The 14182-nt window shown below is 43.7% G+C and overlaps 1 protein-coding gene across 11 annotated transcripts in view; it reads right to left on the reverse strand.

Annotated features, from left to right (window-relative positions):
* RGS6 (regulator of G protein signaling 6) overlaps window positions 1–14182 on the reverse strand; it is a 561022-nt gene that overhangs the window by 58075 nt on the left and 488765 nt on the right. For all 11 annotated transcript variants that reach the window (XR_008629102.1, XM_055129995.1, XM_055129998.1 and 8 more), the window contains exon 13: window positions 11191–11301. Coding sequence is in view for 10 of the 11 variants with exons in the window: in XM_055129995.1 (XP_054985970.1) it covers window positions 11191–11301 (111 nt within the window). In the remaining variant the exon portion in view is untranslated. The remainder of the gene's footprint in view (window positions 1–11190; window positions 11302–14182) is intronic.

The raw sequence follows: 14182 nt of genomic DNA on the forward strand, positions 1-14182 counted from the left end.
TAGTCCCATTTCCAAGTAAAGTCACATTTTGGAATTCTGGAAAATATGTGCATTTTGGGGGTGACACTATTCAACTTAGTACACTGGGGACCCCTCAACTCTACATTATTCACAACCCTATTTTTATACCTGGATGCCCCATACCTGTTTCTTTTTCCCTCAAACATTTGCCCATTGGGATCCACACTATAAAAAGCATTTGGATGTAACTTTTTTTAGAGGTGTCTTTCTGCATCACTTGTTTTCCTCCATGCATCAACACCTTTAAGCTTCAAGATTGGATTTTAACATCTTCCTGCCACTGAATTGTCTTTGTGGTTATAAAGTAATCCTAAAAATTAAAGTATCTTTGCACAGTCATTCCCTGGTGACTGGTTCAATGACTCTCTGTTGGCTCAACTCAAATAACCCACAGCAAGCATAGCGCTTCCATAGATTGTCTAGACATGCTTCCTTATGATATATTTTATTATAGTATTATATCATCTTTCGGCTTTTGAAGACTTTATGTCATTGCCTATCTATCTTTGTGAGCTCTATAAAGAACTTGTCTCCTGCATCTTTGTATTGGCCACAGTGCCTTATGTAGTAAATGTTCAACACTGAGAGGAAATTAATAAAAAACGTGCATAGTTATGTGGGTAATGTGTTCCCTGGCTGACATTACCATAAGCATTTTAAAACCACTTGCTAGATACATCTTTCAGTCTTTCCTTCCACTGGGGAACTCAAAACAATACAGAGCAAAAGCATGTTTCTCCAAGGAAGTTCATTGTTTTTTTCCTAATCACCTCCCAACAAGAAACATGAAGAAAATTGCACAAAAAGAATAAAAAAGCCAAATTCAGATGAGGCAGTCATCTGTAAAAGCACTCGTTTCTGTAGGGCTACATAGAGTAAGGCATGGTATAAAGAGTTTGAATCTCAGTATAGTCAAAGGTGGGTAACTGTGCTTAAATTTTCAGAGCGCAAAAAGACATTTAAAAATCCCAAAGTTCAAAGCTACACAGCTAGGAAGTGGCAGTCTTGAATAGGAACCCAAATATCCCTGTCTCTAAAGCTTGTTCTCTCTAGCCCCACCCCGACTCTCCTCCCTTGCTTCCAACTATGTTTCCTTAATGTGCTATCTAAATTATGAAGTGAGAAAGATAATAGTTATCTTCAAATGATGTTTGATTTATTAGAAAAATTATGAATATGGCACAGTTTCTTAAAAAAGTAAGTATTCAATGATCTCATCTTATGGAAAATACTATCGAAAGAACAATCACAATTCTACTCAACACCTCACGAAAAATCTTAATACTCAAATAAGAAGAGGTTCTGCTATTTGTTTACTTATTTATTCATGTTTTTAGGCACACCCAGCAGTGCTTGGGGATTCCTCCTGGCTCTATGCTTAGGGGTTGCTTCTGTTGGTTGGTATTTCTAGGGGTAGAACTGGAGTTGTCTGCATCCAAGGCAAGCGCCTTACCCTGTACAATCTTTCTAGCTCTGATGTTATGTATTATTCTTTAAAAACTCATTGAAAAACTTAATAGAAATAATTTTTACAATAATAAATAGGGGTGGGTATGCTAATACAGTGAATACAGTGAGTAGGGGATTGCCTTGAAATGGACTGACCCGGGTTCAATCCCTTGTACCCCATGTGGTTCCTCTAGCTCCACCAGGAATGATTCTTGAGTGCAGAGCCAGGAGTAAGCTCTGAGCTTCACCAAGTATACCCGAAAGACAAAACAAAACAAAACAAAAAAAGGAAGGGAGGAAGGAAGGAAGGAAGGAAGGAAGGAAGGAAGGAAGGAAGGAAGGAAGGAAGGGAGGAAGGGAGGAAGGGAGGAAGGAAGGAAGGAAGGAAGGAAGGAAGGAAGGAAGGAAGGAAGGAAGGAAGGAAGAAAGGAAGGAAGGGAGGGAAGGAGGAAAGAAGGGAGGGAGGGAGGGAGGGAGGGAGGGAGGAAGGAAGGAAGGAAGGAAGGAAGGAAGGAAGGAAGGAAGGAAGGAAGGAAGGAAGGAAGGAAGGAAGGAAGGAAGGAAATAGCATTCACTGATTCTTTGGTTCTATTCCATGGGCAGGCTGGGGGTTCTCAGTTGGAGTCTTTTAAATAGTTAGACTTATGGCAACCAGCACAAACCATCTGAGGGATCAGATGGGCTGTGAGTGATAGCACAGCAGGTAGGGCATTTGCCTTGCATGTGGCTGACCCGGGTTCGATTCCCAGCATCCCATATGGTCCCTCGAGCACCGCCAGGAGTAATTCCTGAGTGCAGAGCCAGGAGTAATCCCTGTGCATTGCCAGGTGTGACCGAAAAAACAAAAAAAAAAAAGAAAAAGATGGGCTGTGTAGCTCATCGCTTGGCAGCAGATGCTCCTTGGACAGGAGTTCAGCTGAGGCTGTTATCATCCAGGCTTCCTAGGTGCTGGCACCTCACATCAAGCAGTCAATGAACTGTAAGTAGTAATGATGCAGGGACAAACGTACTAACTGACCAGGGCAGAAGCCACATGGCTGCCTTATGACCTTTCTCAGAACATAAGTTCTGCCACAATCTAGGTCACCAACATGAGCCCAGATGAGAAGGGAGGGAGGAGTTTCCTCTTGATGTAAGAAGTGGCTGAGGTACACAAAGAGTGCACCCTGAAGGGGCTATAGTTCAAAACTGAATATCATAGAGAAGAAGCTCAACTAATATCCTGGATAGACTATTTGGTCCAACTTGCCAAGACCTCTCTGTCCTCAGTGGATTGGACTGGCTGGAAATGGCTGCCCATGGCCGATAATGGTGAGTCAATTACATGCTGCTCCATCCTTAGGTCCAGCAGAGGGAGAAGGCTCAACAAAAGTCATGAAATGAGAGCAGAGAGGGAGCCACAGTCTGCAGGCAATGCCCAATTTCTGTGTGATTCATAATCTGGTTCATGGCATCACCAGGAATACTTCCCATAAACCTTCTTAAGATCCCTCCTGGGGGGTATATTAGACTACAGATTTCTGGCTTCCATATGGCGACTTCTGGCTGCTGAGTCCGTGACAGTAAGCCCTCATTCTCTTTAACTAAATGCTACTTCTCAGAATTTTCTACTAGCTAGACTTGAACTATCATTAGTTCATCCTTGTAGAGGGCAGTTTGATCGCTGAACAGATGCTTTCTCACTCCCCCTTTTCAGGATATGCTGTTTTGAGACACAGGGAGGATCCAAGCACATTAATCTATTATTCAGTTTACGTCCTGCTTCCTTGGGTCAATGATTCTGTCCACCAATGGGCTCTCATGCTCCTCTGGAGCAGAAGCAGCCTGCTCTTCCTCTCTGTCACTGCCCTCAGCCTGGACACTTACACCCCTTTGCTCACCCCATGCGGGTGACCCATCAAAGTCAATCCAGCTGCTCATGGATTCCCAGGGGAGATCTGCTTCCTCACAGGCTGCTTCTCCTGTCTCTTCACCCCTGTATCCCACTCTCACCCCCAGCATCCTTCATACCAAGTGTTCAGGAGGGGAGAGCCTGTCCTGAAATCTGAGAAGGTGCATAGCAATTTCCAAACCTCCTACTTACATTCGGTTCTTGAAAAATCATCGGGCACTCAGTGTGGGACCTTGCTGGCCCTGTGCAGACCCTTGTCTTTCTCAGAAACTCCTCCTCACCCCTTCTTCACTCTTTACTGCCTTATCAGGAATACATATTCTTCTCTTCTCATGTGGCTCAACACAACCCTCCTCCCTGTTGTTCCAACTTCTGCCTTCACTCTTGCCCAAGGGCCTGGCTGTGACTTCTTAGAGTCCTCTGCCCCAGAGGAGGGACCCCTGGGACCAGATGGGTGGACAGGATGTGGTGGAGCTGAGAGACATTGCTGGGAACCCAGCACACACTAGGTGCCAAGTAGGTATTCGCTGAACTAACTGAAATGGAGAAAAAAATGCCATTTCATTGTCTTAGTCGTCCTCGCCAGACTCTGTTTCATGGACAGGAACCATGTCAGGCTGAAGTTGGATGTTGGCACTAATCCTGGGCTCTGTGCCCCTTTAGACACAGGTTCCTACCACCACGGCCAGCACCGAAGCAGAGTAGGGTGTCCTACTGGGAGAAGAAACGGAGCCTCCCAGCGTGGCTACATTGCATTTGTATCTGAGTGACCTGGTTCTGCTTGAAGGTGTACAGGACATTAAAAGGAGTGAGCATCAAATGAAGGGAAAATTCCTGAGCAGTCAGAGCTGCAGTACTAGTTCTAAGGGCAGGTGGTACTCCCTAGGAGGTTAGCGCAACTAGGCTGAGACAAAGATGCAGCTCAGGCCCCACATGCCTGTCTGCTGACTTCCAGAATGAAACAATCCCATAGTTGACATGGGGAGCACGTTTATGCTCTTAAGTCCCCTGTTCCCAAATATCAGGGAGATGCCCAGAGATACCGTCCTCTGCATTTATCTGCTATTAGCCTATGCTTTTCTAATTTTATTTTATTATAGTTTAGAAAGTTGTAACAGTGTTAAAATATATGAAACTGATATATAAACTGGATAGCACAGTGGGTAGGGTGTTTGCCTTGCATGTGGCTGACCCGGGTTCGATTCCTCTGCCCCTCTCGAAGAGCCCGGTAAGCTACTGAGAGTATCCCACCTGCACGGCAGAGCCTGGCAAGCTACACATGGTGTATTTGATATGCCCAAAACAGTAACAGTGAGTCTCACAATGGAGATGTTACTGGTGCCCACTTGAGCAAATAGATGATCAATGGGACTACAGTGCTACAGTGCTACAGATATATAAACTTACAGCATCCCACCACTACCACCAAAGTGTCCATGACCATCTACCACCGCCTATGTTTCTTCTAGTCTTGTCTTCTTTGCCCCACTCCTTTTCCACTCCTTTTTGTTAACTGGTTCTATATTCCAATGTCAAGGATTTGTCATGGTTCAGTACAGTCTATGTTCTTATTTTTATTCTCTATGTTCCATGCATGAGTGAGATCATCCTGTAGTGATCCTCTCCCTCTGATTTATTCCACTTAACATGATGCTCTGTTACGTCATCCTTGTGGCAGCAAACTGTGTGATTTCATCTTTTCCTAAAGCTATTTAGTATCCCACTGCACAGCTGGTGATGTTCAGTTCTTACGCCTGTCTGTATGACTAGGGATTACTCCTGGCAGGCTCAGGGCACCATCTGTGGTGCCAGGGATCAAAACTGGGTTGGCTGTATTCAAGGCAAGTGCTCTACCTGCTGTACTATCTCTTTGACTCCTATATGACAACTTTTTGACTCATTCATCCATAGTTGGGCATTTGGGTTGTTTCTGCATCCTGGCTATTTACTAAGTGCTACAATGATCATGGGTGTGCTAATGTTTTCCAACCTATGCTTTTGGAGTACCTCCTGTGTGCCAGAGACAGGTCTAGGTGCTAAAATAATTACAATTCTTATTTAGAGAGAGAACATGGGCTGAGGGGCAGAGAGGATTCGAATCAGAATGACAGGATGAGTGGAGCAGCCACCCTGGGTCAGGAGGCCACAGACAGCCTTTTGGAGGGAGGGACACTAATGGTGAGGGAGATCTGAGTGATGAGTAAAGCCTGCCTGGAGAGGCCTGGGGTAATGTTTTGGGAAAGGGGAGTGTGTCAGGAAAGAGTTTTGTGGAAAGGATGGTGATACAGAGTCAATAATCTGCTGTACCATCTTATTGGATTATGTTCATGGTCTATAGAAGCAAACACAGATCCACTTAGCAGAAGAAAAACACTGATGACTTTTGGGAAGGCAGGAAGCTGAGGGACTGAACCTGTGGCCAAGATGATGGGGAGCATCATAGAATTCCTGGGGAGTCACCAGAGAAAAATGATTTCCCCAACACAAGCCTGGGGAAAACCTCCGGGTTTAAGCAGCAGGGCAGGAAGTAGAGGCAAGTGGCAGGCATTGGACAGGGAGCAAAGGGAAGAAGCTCAGAGCTAGAGGATGCAAGCATTCCAGGCTGCCCACGCCCCATTGCTCATATGGGCACTCCCCCACAATACACAGAGGGGTTGCCTCTGTGTACCAATTGGAATAGCAGGTCTAGAGGAAAGAAAATTTCAGCAAAGCAGAAGACTTCTAAATGTTCTGGTGTGCTCGTTTCTTCTCACGGCCTTCTGCAGAGCGAATGGACTCTCTGGAGAGCCCACAGAAGGGAGAAGGGGGGTTATCAGCAGAGGGGACTTAAAAAGTTCAGAAACACTCTAAGTCCTGAGAAATTCAGAGAAGAGCACCTGGCCATGGGGATGCTCAACCTCCAGCCCCGGACCCCCAGAGCTCCTCTCCGTTTCAGAGAGCACTGGGCTCTCATCTTAGACCAGTTCCTCGGGATCCCAAGGTGAGCCCAGCATTATACTCAGGGGAAGCCTTCTGGCCCCATGAAGTGTTCCAGGGAAAGCCGGGGTGCAAATGGGTTTACAAGGCTGATGCAGTGAATCACACCAAGACATTTCAAACTGCTGGGTCTCAGAATGGCATGGAAGGGTTTTGTTTGTTTGCTTGATATATATATATATATACATACATATATATATATACATATACATATACTTTAAAAAAAATAGGTGCCCAGAATTATCGCAAGGCAGCTGTAGTTTTTCATGAGCCCCCAGGTGAATGTGATGAATCCTAGGGTTAGAGATCAGGGAACTTCCATAGTCGCTGAGGGCATCCCTCACCAACTATGCCATCTGCATGTTCTCCTGACCAGGGCTGCACTGAGTCACAAACACCAACAAACTGCGCCCCAGGAATTCTGGTTGAAAGGCCAGGGGAAGGGACTGGGAACTGGTACTTCCTTTTTGTTTGTTTCGGTTTTTGAGTCATGTTCAGCAGTTCTCAGAGTGTACTCCTGGCTCTGTGCTCAGGGATCATTTCCTGAATAGGGTTCAGGGGACCATATGGAATGCTGAGGATTGAACCCGGGCTGGCTGCACACAAAGTAAAAGCCCAATCTGATGTACCGTCTTATTGGATTCTCCACTGGCAATGCTCCTGAACCATCTGGGCTATGCTGCCCTGTTGATTATACATCCGGGGATTCTCCTTGAGGGGAGAGAGGCTCAGAGACATTGCCTCAGAGGCAAAGAACAGTTCCAAGAGGGGCCCATTCCGTCATAATTTGAGGTCATTGCTCTTCTATTAAGAGCAGTTCGAAAAGACTCGGGTCTTTTCCTTTTGCTAGGTAGTTGTGAGTTACCTGCCACCTTTTGCATCACCCTTTGCAGTACTTCCATGGCTCCCCGACTTCCCAGGGATACTCACCCATGTTCAACTTCTCCTTTATGCAACACTTCCCCTGCATTGTTTCCTAGTCTATCACTGTCCCCTAACTCTTAGCAGTTGCTCTCCCCTATCTCTAGCCTGTGGTATTAGGAATAAAGGTTGTTGATTATTGTCTGGTGATCTGTCTGCAACCCATTTCTCCTCTATCAGCTGGGGAATGTCTATTGGCCACTAAATGAACCAGGAACTCCCCCTGATCCCCCACTTGCCTGTCACCACAGGACGGTGACTTAGCCAGTATCTTTTCAGTTCCTTAAATTTATCTTAAATTTTCATTACTTTTACTCATCGTTAGATTAACTTGGGGGGCCACACCCAGTGGTCCTCAGGGCTGGGTCCTGGCTCTGTGCTCAGGGGTTACTCCTGGGTGTGCTCAGGGGTGCCATATCCTGTGCCAAAATTGAACCCAAGTCAGCTGTTGTGCAAGACAAGAGCACTACCCTCAATACTATCCATCTCTTTGGCTCCTGGGCATTGATATTTGGTTCTGGTAAAATCTCCAGGTAGCTCTAAAGAATGGCCAAGGTAGGAAATCAAAGCCTTTGTTTATGAAAACCAGAAGCTCATCCTAATGAGCTAACCACCCCATCCTAACCACCATCCTAACCACCCATCCTAACCACCCCTCCCCCCGCCACGCCCCTTGCCACATTCTTGGTACATGATAAAACTAATCTGCTGTGAGCAGTGATTGAAGGAATGAGACATTGATTCTCTTGGTTTATGATCCCAATGGCACTCTAAGTGATATAACTGACATAGAGAGAAAAGGAATAAAAATTTTCCTGTATCACACCATCAGGGGGATTCAAGGTGAGTATCCAAACAATAGAACAGGCTATACTAAGCTAGAAGAAGCCCAAGAAATACCAGAAATTCTTGGAAATTAGAAGCATGATGTGCACCATCCCACCAAGACTCATAAAGATCTCAGAACGGACGTTAATGAAAATGACCCTGTGGAAGAGTGATTTAAGGAATTTTAACACCAACAACAAAATAGAAAGACTCAGAGAGAGAAGAAGATAGATATGGCTGCTTTGTCTTAGAACCCCCCAGTTCCTATAAAAGTACTTCCTTTTCAGTAAGTAAAGTTTGGACAGAACAAAAAGCAGTAATAATTTATTTATAAATAAACAGAAAGGAAGGAAGACCCCCAAGTGAAATCATGGACAATTTTATAACATTATCTCTCTGTAATTTAATTAAAAAAGGTTTTAAGAAACGCTTAAATTCTTGGATCATATTGGAAGATTCTACCCATGGCATGTCCAAAATATTAGGAAGAAGATACTCACCTACAAACCACTGTTCTTTTAATGCTGACAGAAATATGAGACAAAATATTGTCTAAAATAGACTAGCTCAGGTGAGGTAACTGAAATGAAAACCTATACATGTTAGCACTATTATAAATATGTGACCCATGAATTCCTTGTCAAGGAAATGGGGTGAGCAGCACTGAAATTGATGGTAGGTGTGGGGATGGGACATTGTATACCTGAAACTCCATTATTAGCATTATTGAAATCACAGTGCCTGCATAAAAATTGGATAAAACGTAATATAGCAAGTCAATGTATCTCAGGGGGAGAATGGGATATGGTGGTGGGGGTGAAACTTATTTTATATACAGTATCATTACTTGCATGAAATAATGACCTTTTGAATTAAAACATTTACAAGTAAATATGATTGAAATAGAAACTAGGGCCAGAAAAATGGCTCAAAAGGCCGTAGTGCAGGTTTTATTTATTTATTTATTTTAGTTGACTCACCGTGAGATATACAATTATCTGTCAGCCTCCCTGCTCCCCTGCCCCACCCCCACAGCCTGCCTCCATGGCAGACATTCCCCCCATTTTCCTTTTAGACACAGTGTTTCGCAATACTGTTACTGAAAGGGTATTATGCATATCACTTTACTTCGAAGTGTAGGTTTTGAATGTGGGAGTTTCTGATTTGATTCCTGTTACCACATGGACCCCTGAGCACTGCCAGGTATGGCCCTCAAATTAGAAAATAAACTATAATAACAAACACTAATGTAAAATTAAATTAGTAAAGCAACAACCAGAGAAAAGAGATAGAAGCAAGATGAAAGAATGATATTCACAAAACATAAAATGTTAGGAAAAATAGAAAACAAATATCCAAGTAATTTTTGTACCCCAACATTCAAAGCAAAATACACCACTAGAAGGAGAAGCAAAGAATGGAAAAAAAAATAGCCACGTTACAAAAGAAAAACGAAGCTCCAGTGACCGTGAGAAGAGATCCCACATATATTAACAAAGAGATGAAAAGTAAAACAAGATTGTTATTTTAACTTAAAAGCTTTGCAGAGAGAAAAATCTTGATAATGATTGGTCTGGTGAGGATATAGGACATGATTGCTTGTAAAAGGTTTGTTATAATTTTGCTCAAGAGGATTCTGGCTACTTGTACTAAAGTTAAAACATGCATACTTTCTAGCAATTCCATTCCTGGAAATTTATGTTTAAGAAATAATTGGATACATGCATAAAGATGTTCCTCACACCACTGCCTATGTTTGCAAAAACTGACCCCCTCCAAAATGCCACATCAAAATATTTATGACTTGGGGATTAGTTAAATAAATTAACTTATTCACACAAGGGCTTACTGTGTCACTGTTAAAAAAGGATAACTTGGTAATTAATTTAAAAAATTATGGGACAATGTATAAGCGCATGTGTGCAAAAGAATTGGATACTGTGTGTACATAAAAATGTAAGGGGATAGAGACACTAAGTCAAAAGTGTCTCAATTTTCTGACACCTCTGATGTCTTCTTAGTTCACTGAACATGCTCCCTATTCCAACACCCAACAGCTAAATAATCAGAGCCAAAGGACTTCTAACATTTGTGTATCCAAAAATTAATGGCATTAGAAAAAAACATATATAAACAGAGGCATTAATACATTTGTGGCACTCTTACATAACTAATACAGGACCATGAGGCACTGCATGCCTTCTCAGACCTTGGAACTAAGTTCCATCCACACTTCCTATTACCTATTGGTTTTTGTACAGCAATTGCTTTTCTTTGAGGAAAGTTTGAGATTATCTCTGGTACCATTTAAAAACTGTAAATGAAGACTCTCTAACTATAAACAAAGTTTCTGCAAATGGAATTGTGTTGGAAGAAGGAAGAATGTTCTTTATTATGTATATCTGATTGGCTTGAAAGAGTTTATGTCTTGAACTTTCAAAATAAGCATCTATGAGCTTGTTAATTATTCTAGGTTCCTCAGTCATAAAGCAAACACATCAGCTTTCCATACAGGAAAGGGACTATTGGGTGACACCCCAAACAGCAGAGTGATCCACACTATAGCTATAACTCTCTGCCTAGATTCTACTTGCTAACCTGCACCCACTTGCTGTGTGATGTTGACCAGGTTGATTAAGTCCTCTGTGCCATTTCCTCAGATGTTTCATATTGTGAATGATTGTTAATGGGGATTCCACAGAAGGTAGTATATGAATTGATATGAATTGTGTAGTATAAAGGCTAGATATTGTTATTGTAGTTATGGCTGCTGCTAATATGAAAAAGAAGGGGTGAAAGATTCTCTCCAGAAATCAGCATTGGGAAGTGGAAAGAACTGTTTTCATTATGATACCCAAAGGGTCAGAGAGTGGTCAGAAGTAGACCACAGAGGAACCACACACAAACTGAAGGTCTAAAGAGGTAGAAATCAGGAGTAATCCCAGAACTCTCTCTCCACCTTCTCTCCCACCTGTTCAGCTAGGCCATGCCCTAAAGGGTCTCTCTTCTCACGCTCAGTTGAGGTAGGCAGTCAGGTCACCTCAGGATCTTATAATGTTGTTGCACATCCCTCCCATTCCCAGACAGGAAAATATTTTTGGTACCTCATCTCTATGTCCCATAAAGCAAGGTCATCGCTGATCCAGGGATTGGACGGCTCAGCTGGCATGATCAAAGGGTCGTATTCCATGTACTGTTCTGTATATGCAATTAAGCTGCAGAAGAGGAAAGAAACAAAGGGTTGGCTATGTAGCATAAGACTGAAGCTTAATGAAGAGAGATGAAAAGACTTTCTAGGCTGTCTAATGTCATTTCCTCGGTGCGAAGGGAGGTGCAAAGGGAGACAGAACATCTATCAAATCATTGGACAAGTGTGCTCGGTTGATTCTTGTCTCTTAGGACTTGCACCCCAATATGTACACAGGGATACTTTGGGGCTGCTGTGGACCCATAAACCTTTATGCTGACCATGGCATATCTGCCCAGGAATAGACACCTAATCCATGCGGGGTTCCTCTTTTTATCTCCAGCTTTAGCAAGAGAATTGGTAGGAATGACAAGCTGAAGGGTTGGTGGCAGCTTTAGTTCCTAATATGCATCTGTGATGTGAAAGTACAGCCACAGGAAGTGCAGTGGGCCAGAGGGAGCCCTAAGGGAGGTGGAGGACTGGCACCGGCCATCCTTGAACTAAATGACATCATTGGGCTTCCCAGAGTTCAACTTTACAGTCCTCATGCTTGTTTAACCAGTCCACGCTCCTGTCAGTGGAATGTGTTCACTGTGGAGTTCCTCTACTGCTTGGCACTAAACTGACATGGCAAGGACAGAGAGGAGGATGGAAGGACCATGAGGATAAGACCCTGGAGGCAGTTCTCTGGAGTATCGGCCAGAGGGGTTTCTTCACCCCAGGACATGCACTTCCTCCCAGCACATAGACTACTGGGTGGATGGAGAATCTGCTCTGGAAACATAACAATAGCAAGAGACCAGGCAAGCAATGAAGCTGGGAGAAATGGTCCACACGGAGTATGAGTCAAGTGTGAAGCCACCTTCATGAACTACAAAACGGATTGAGATAGGACAGGAAAAACAGAGGGAGGACAAAGCAGATGCATTGAAAGAATTTTCTAAATTCTCTGGCACACAAGTTCACAAGTGACAAAGGTCCACAGAGGACTGGTGCCAATTATGTAAAAGGAGAATCTGAAGTTGTTACAGACTGAACTGTCTCTCCGCCAAATTTGTGTGTTTAACACCCCCTTCCCACATGACTGTTTTCAGACCTAGGGATTTGAGGGAGGTAATTAAGAGTCAATGATGCCATAAGATGGGACCTTTATCTTCATGTAGCACTGCTCTTAGGAGAAGGGAGGCCACCAGATCAAAAGCCACATGAGGACATAGGAAGAAGGTAGGTCCTGTAAGCCTAAGAGGTCTCCCCACCTAAGTGGCCAGACAGCACCAAGATCTCAGACTTGCAGCCTCTAGAAGTGAGAAAGAAATGTCTGTTGTTGGGCACTAGTTTGGCTGTGTTTTGCTAGGGCAGCCTGAACGGACTGGTCCAGGGAGAGACAGAAAACACAGAGAAGTGCAGAGGAAGCCCATTAGGAATGTTTTTTCTCATCAAGAAAGTTATCCCTGGTTGCTTATCCTTGCCTCTTCTGATTCTTCGATGGATTTGTAATCTGAAATGACAGCTGAGAAGGTGCTGATGTGCTCCGGCAAATGCTCCATGCACCATCAGGAAGGGCTATGAAATGGGTCTTGGGTGGAGGCTGAGATCTGTGGAGCAGGAATTCTATTGCTTGGAATCAAATGAATATAGATGAAATCAATGAGGGTGAGGGGAATGTATGGGCTGCTGGATTTTCCCATTTACTTCTGCCCATCTCCTTGTAGTCTGAAAATTTGCCACATGACTACTGGGGCCTGTGGTCAGTCATTCAGTCACGGTTACTCAGCTTCTGCTGGTATCCCAGTCATCAATAAGCAACTCTCTGGAGTTCAGGAAAGTGCTGACATGGAGCTAACAGCAAAGTCAGGAGTTCGACATTAACCTGTCGTGGGTTGGTGGTATATGTTTATCATTGTGCTTAGGAAGGAATTTCAAGAACAACGTTCCTCTGGGATTTCACCTTCTGAGCAGGTGGGAGAGAAGAGGAAGAGAGAGTTCGGGGCTTCAGGGGAAACAGACCTGAGGGATGGAGGGCAGTACTGGGAAACCACTACACAAGAGATAAAAGAAAAATGAGGCATGCAAAGCATTTCGGGATAATGGCCCTTGTTCTAGCTTAGAAACACAAGCAACATGAGCTGCTGCTTTCACTAAGAAACCCAGTCTTGCCTCTGGGTAGATGTGAGAGGAGGGACAGAAAACTGTATGAAAAGGGGGTGAATAGAAGAGCTTGTGTGTAACTCCTTTTCTATGTGCAGTTTCTAAGCTACAATGCACAAGGGCACATGAAAGAAGGAAGGGATCGGTCCGATTAGAAAGGAGAAGGTAAAGTAGATAGTACTGGAAAAGCAAGAAGAAAGTGTGGTTATGTTGGTTAACAAATTATTTAATTCACTCCACCCACCCAACTTGAAAGGCAGGAAGAGAAGAGAAAGAACAATTTAATTGCAGGTCATCCCGTTTAATAGAGAAACTGGGGATGAAGCAGGTACGTGGAGGAGAGTTCAGTGAATCTGAAAGAAATTGCAGCTGTTGGGCCAGGGAGTGTGGCTCTTCCAGATCCTGGTCTTAGTACAATCAGCCTGGCTCTCACATCACCTCTGATCTTTATGTTGTTGTTCCTGCCGCCTAAGATGGATTGAGAGAAAGGGAAAGGAAGGAAGGACCCACCATATTTGGAATCTCATGAAAGCAAAGTTGTAATGACCTTTTTGCCCCTTTATTTTCCTCGCCTGAAACTATCATTAAACATTGAATTCACAGACTTCTTTCATCCTACTGGGGTCTTAATAGACCTTTAGGGTATCCAGTCCCTTGCTGTCTTATCTCATTTCATTAATTACATCTCATGATCACAGAGGGTCAGGAGGCAGAGGAGGAACCTACATCCAATTTCCATTGGAGCAGCAGAGATCATGAGA

The sequence above is a fragment of the Sorex araneus genome, chromosome 3, assembly GCF_027595985.1.
Source record: "Sorex araneus isolate mSorAra2 chromosome 3, mSorAra2.pri, whole genome shotgun sequence".
NCBI lineage: Eukaryota > Metazoa > Chordata > Mammalia > Eulipotyphla > Soricidae > Sorex > Sorex araneus.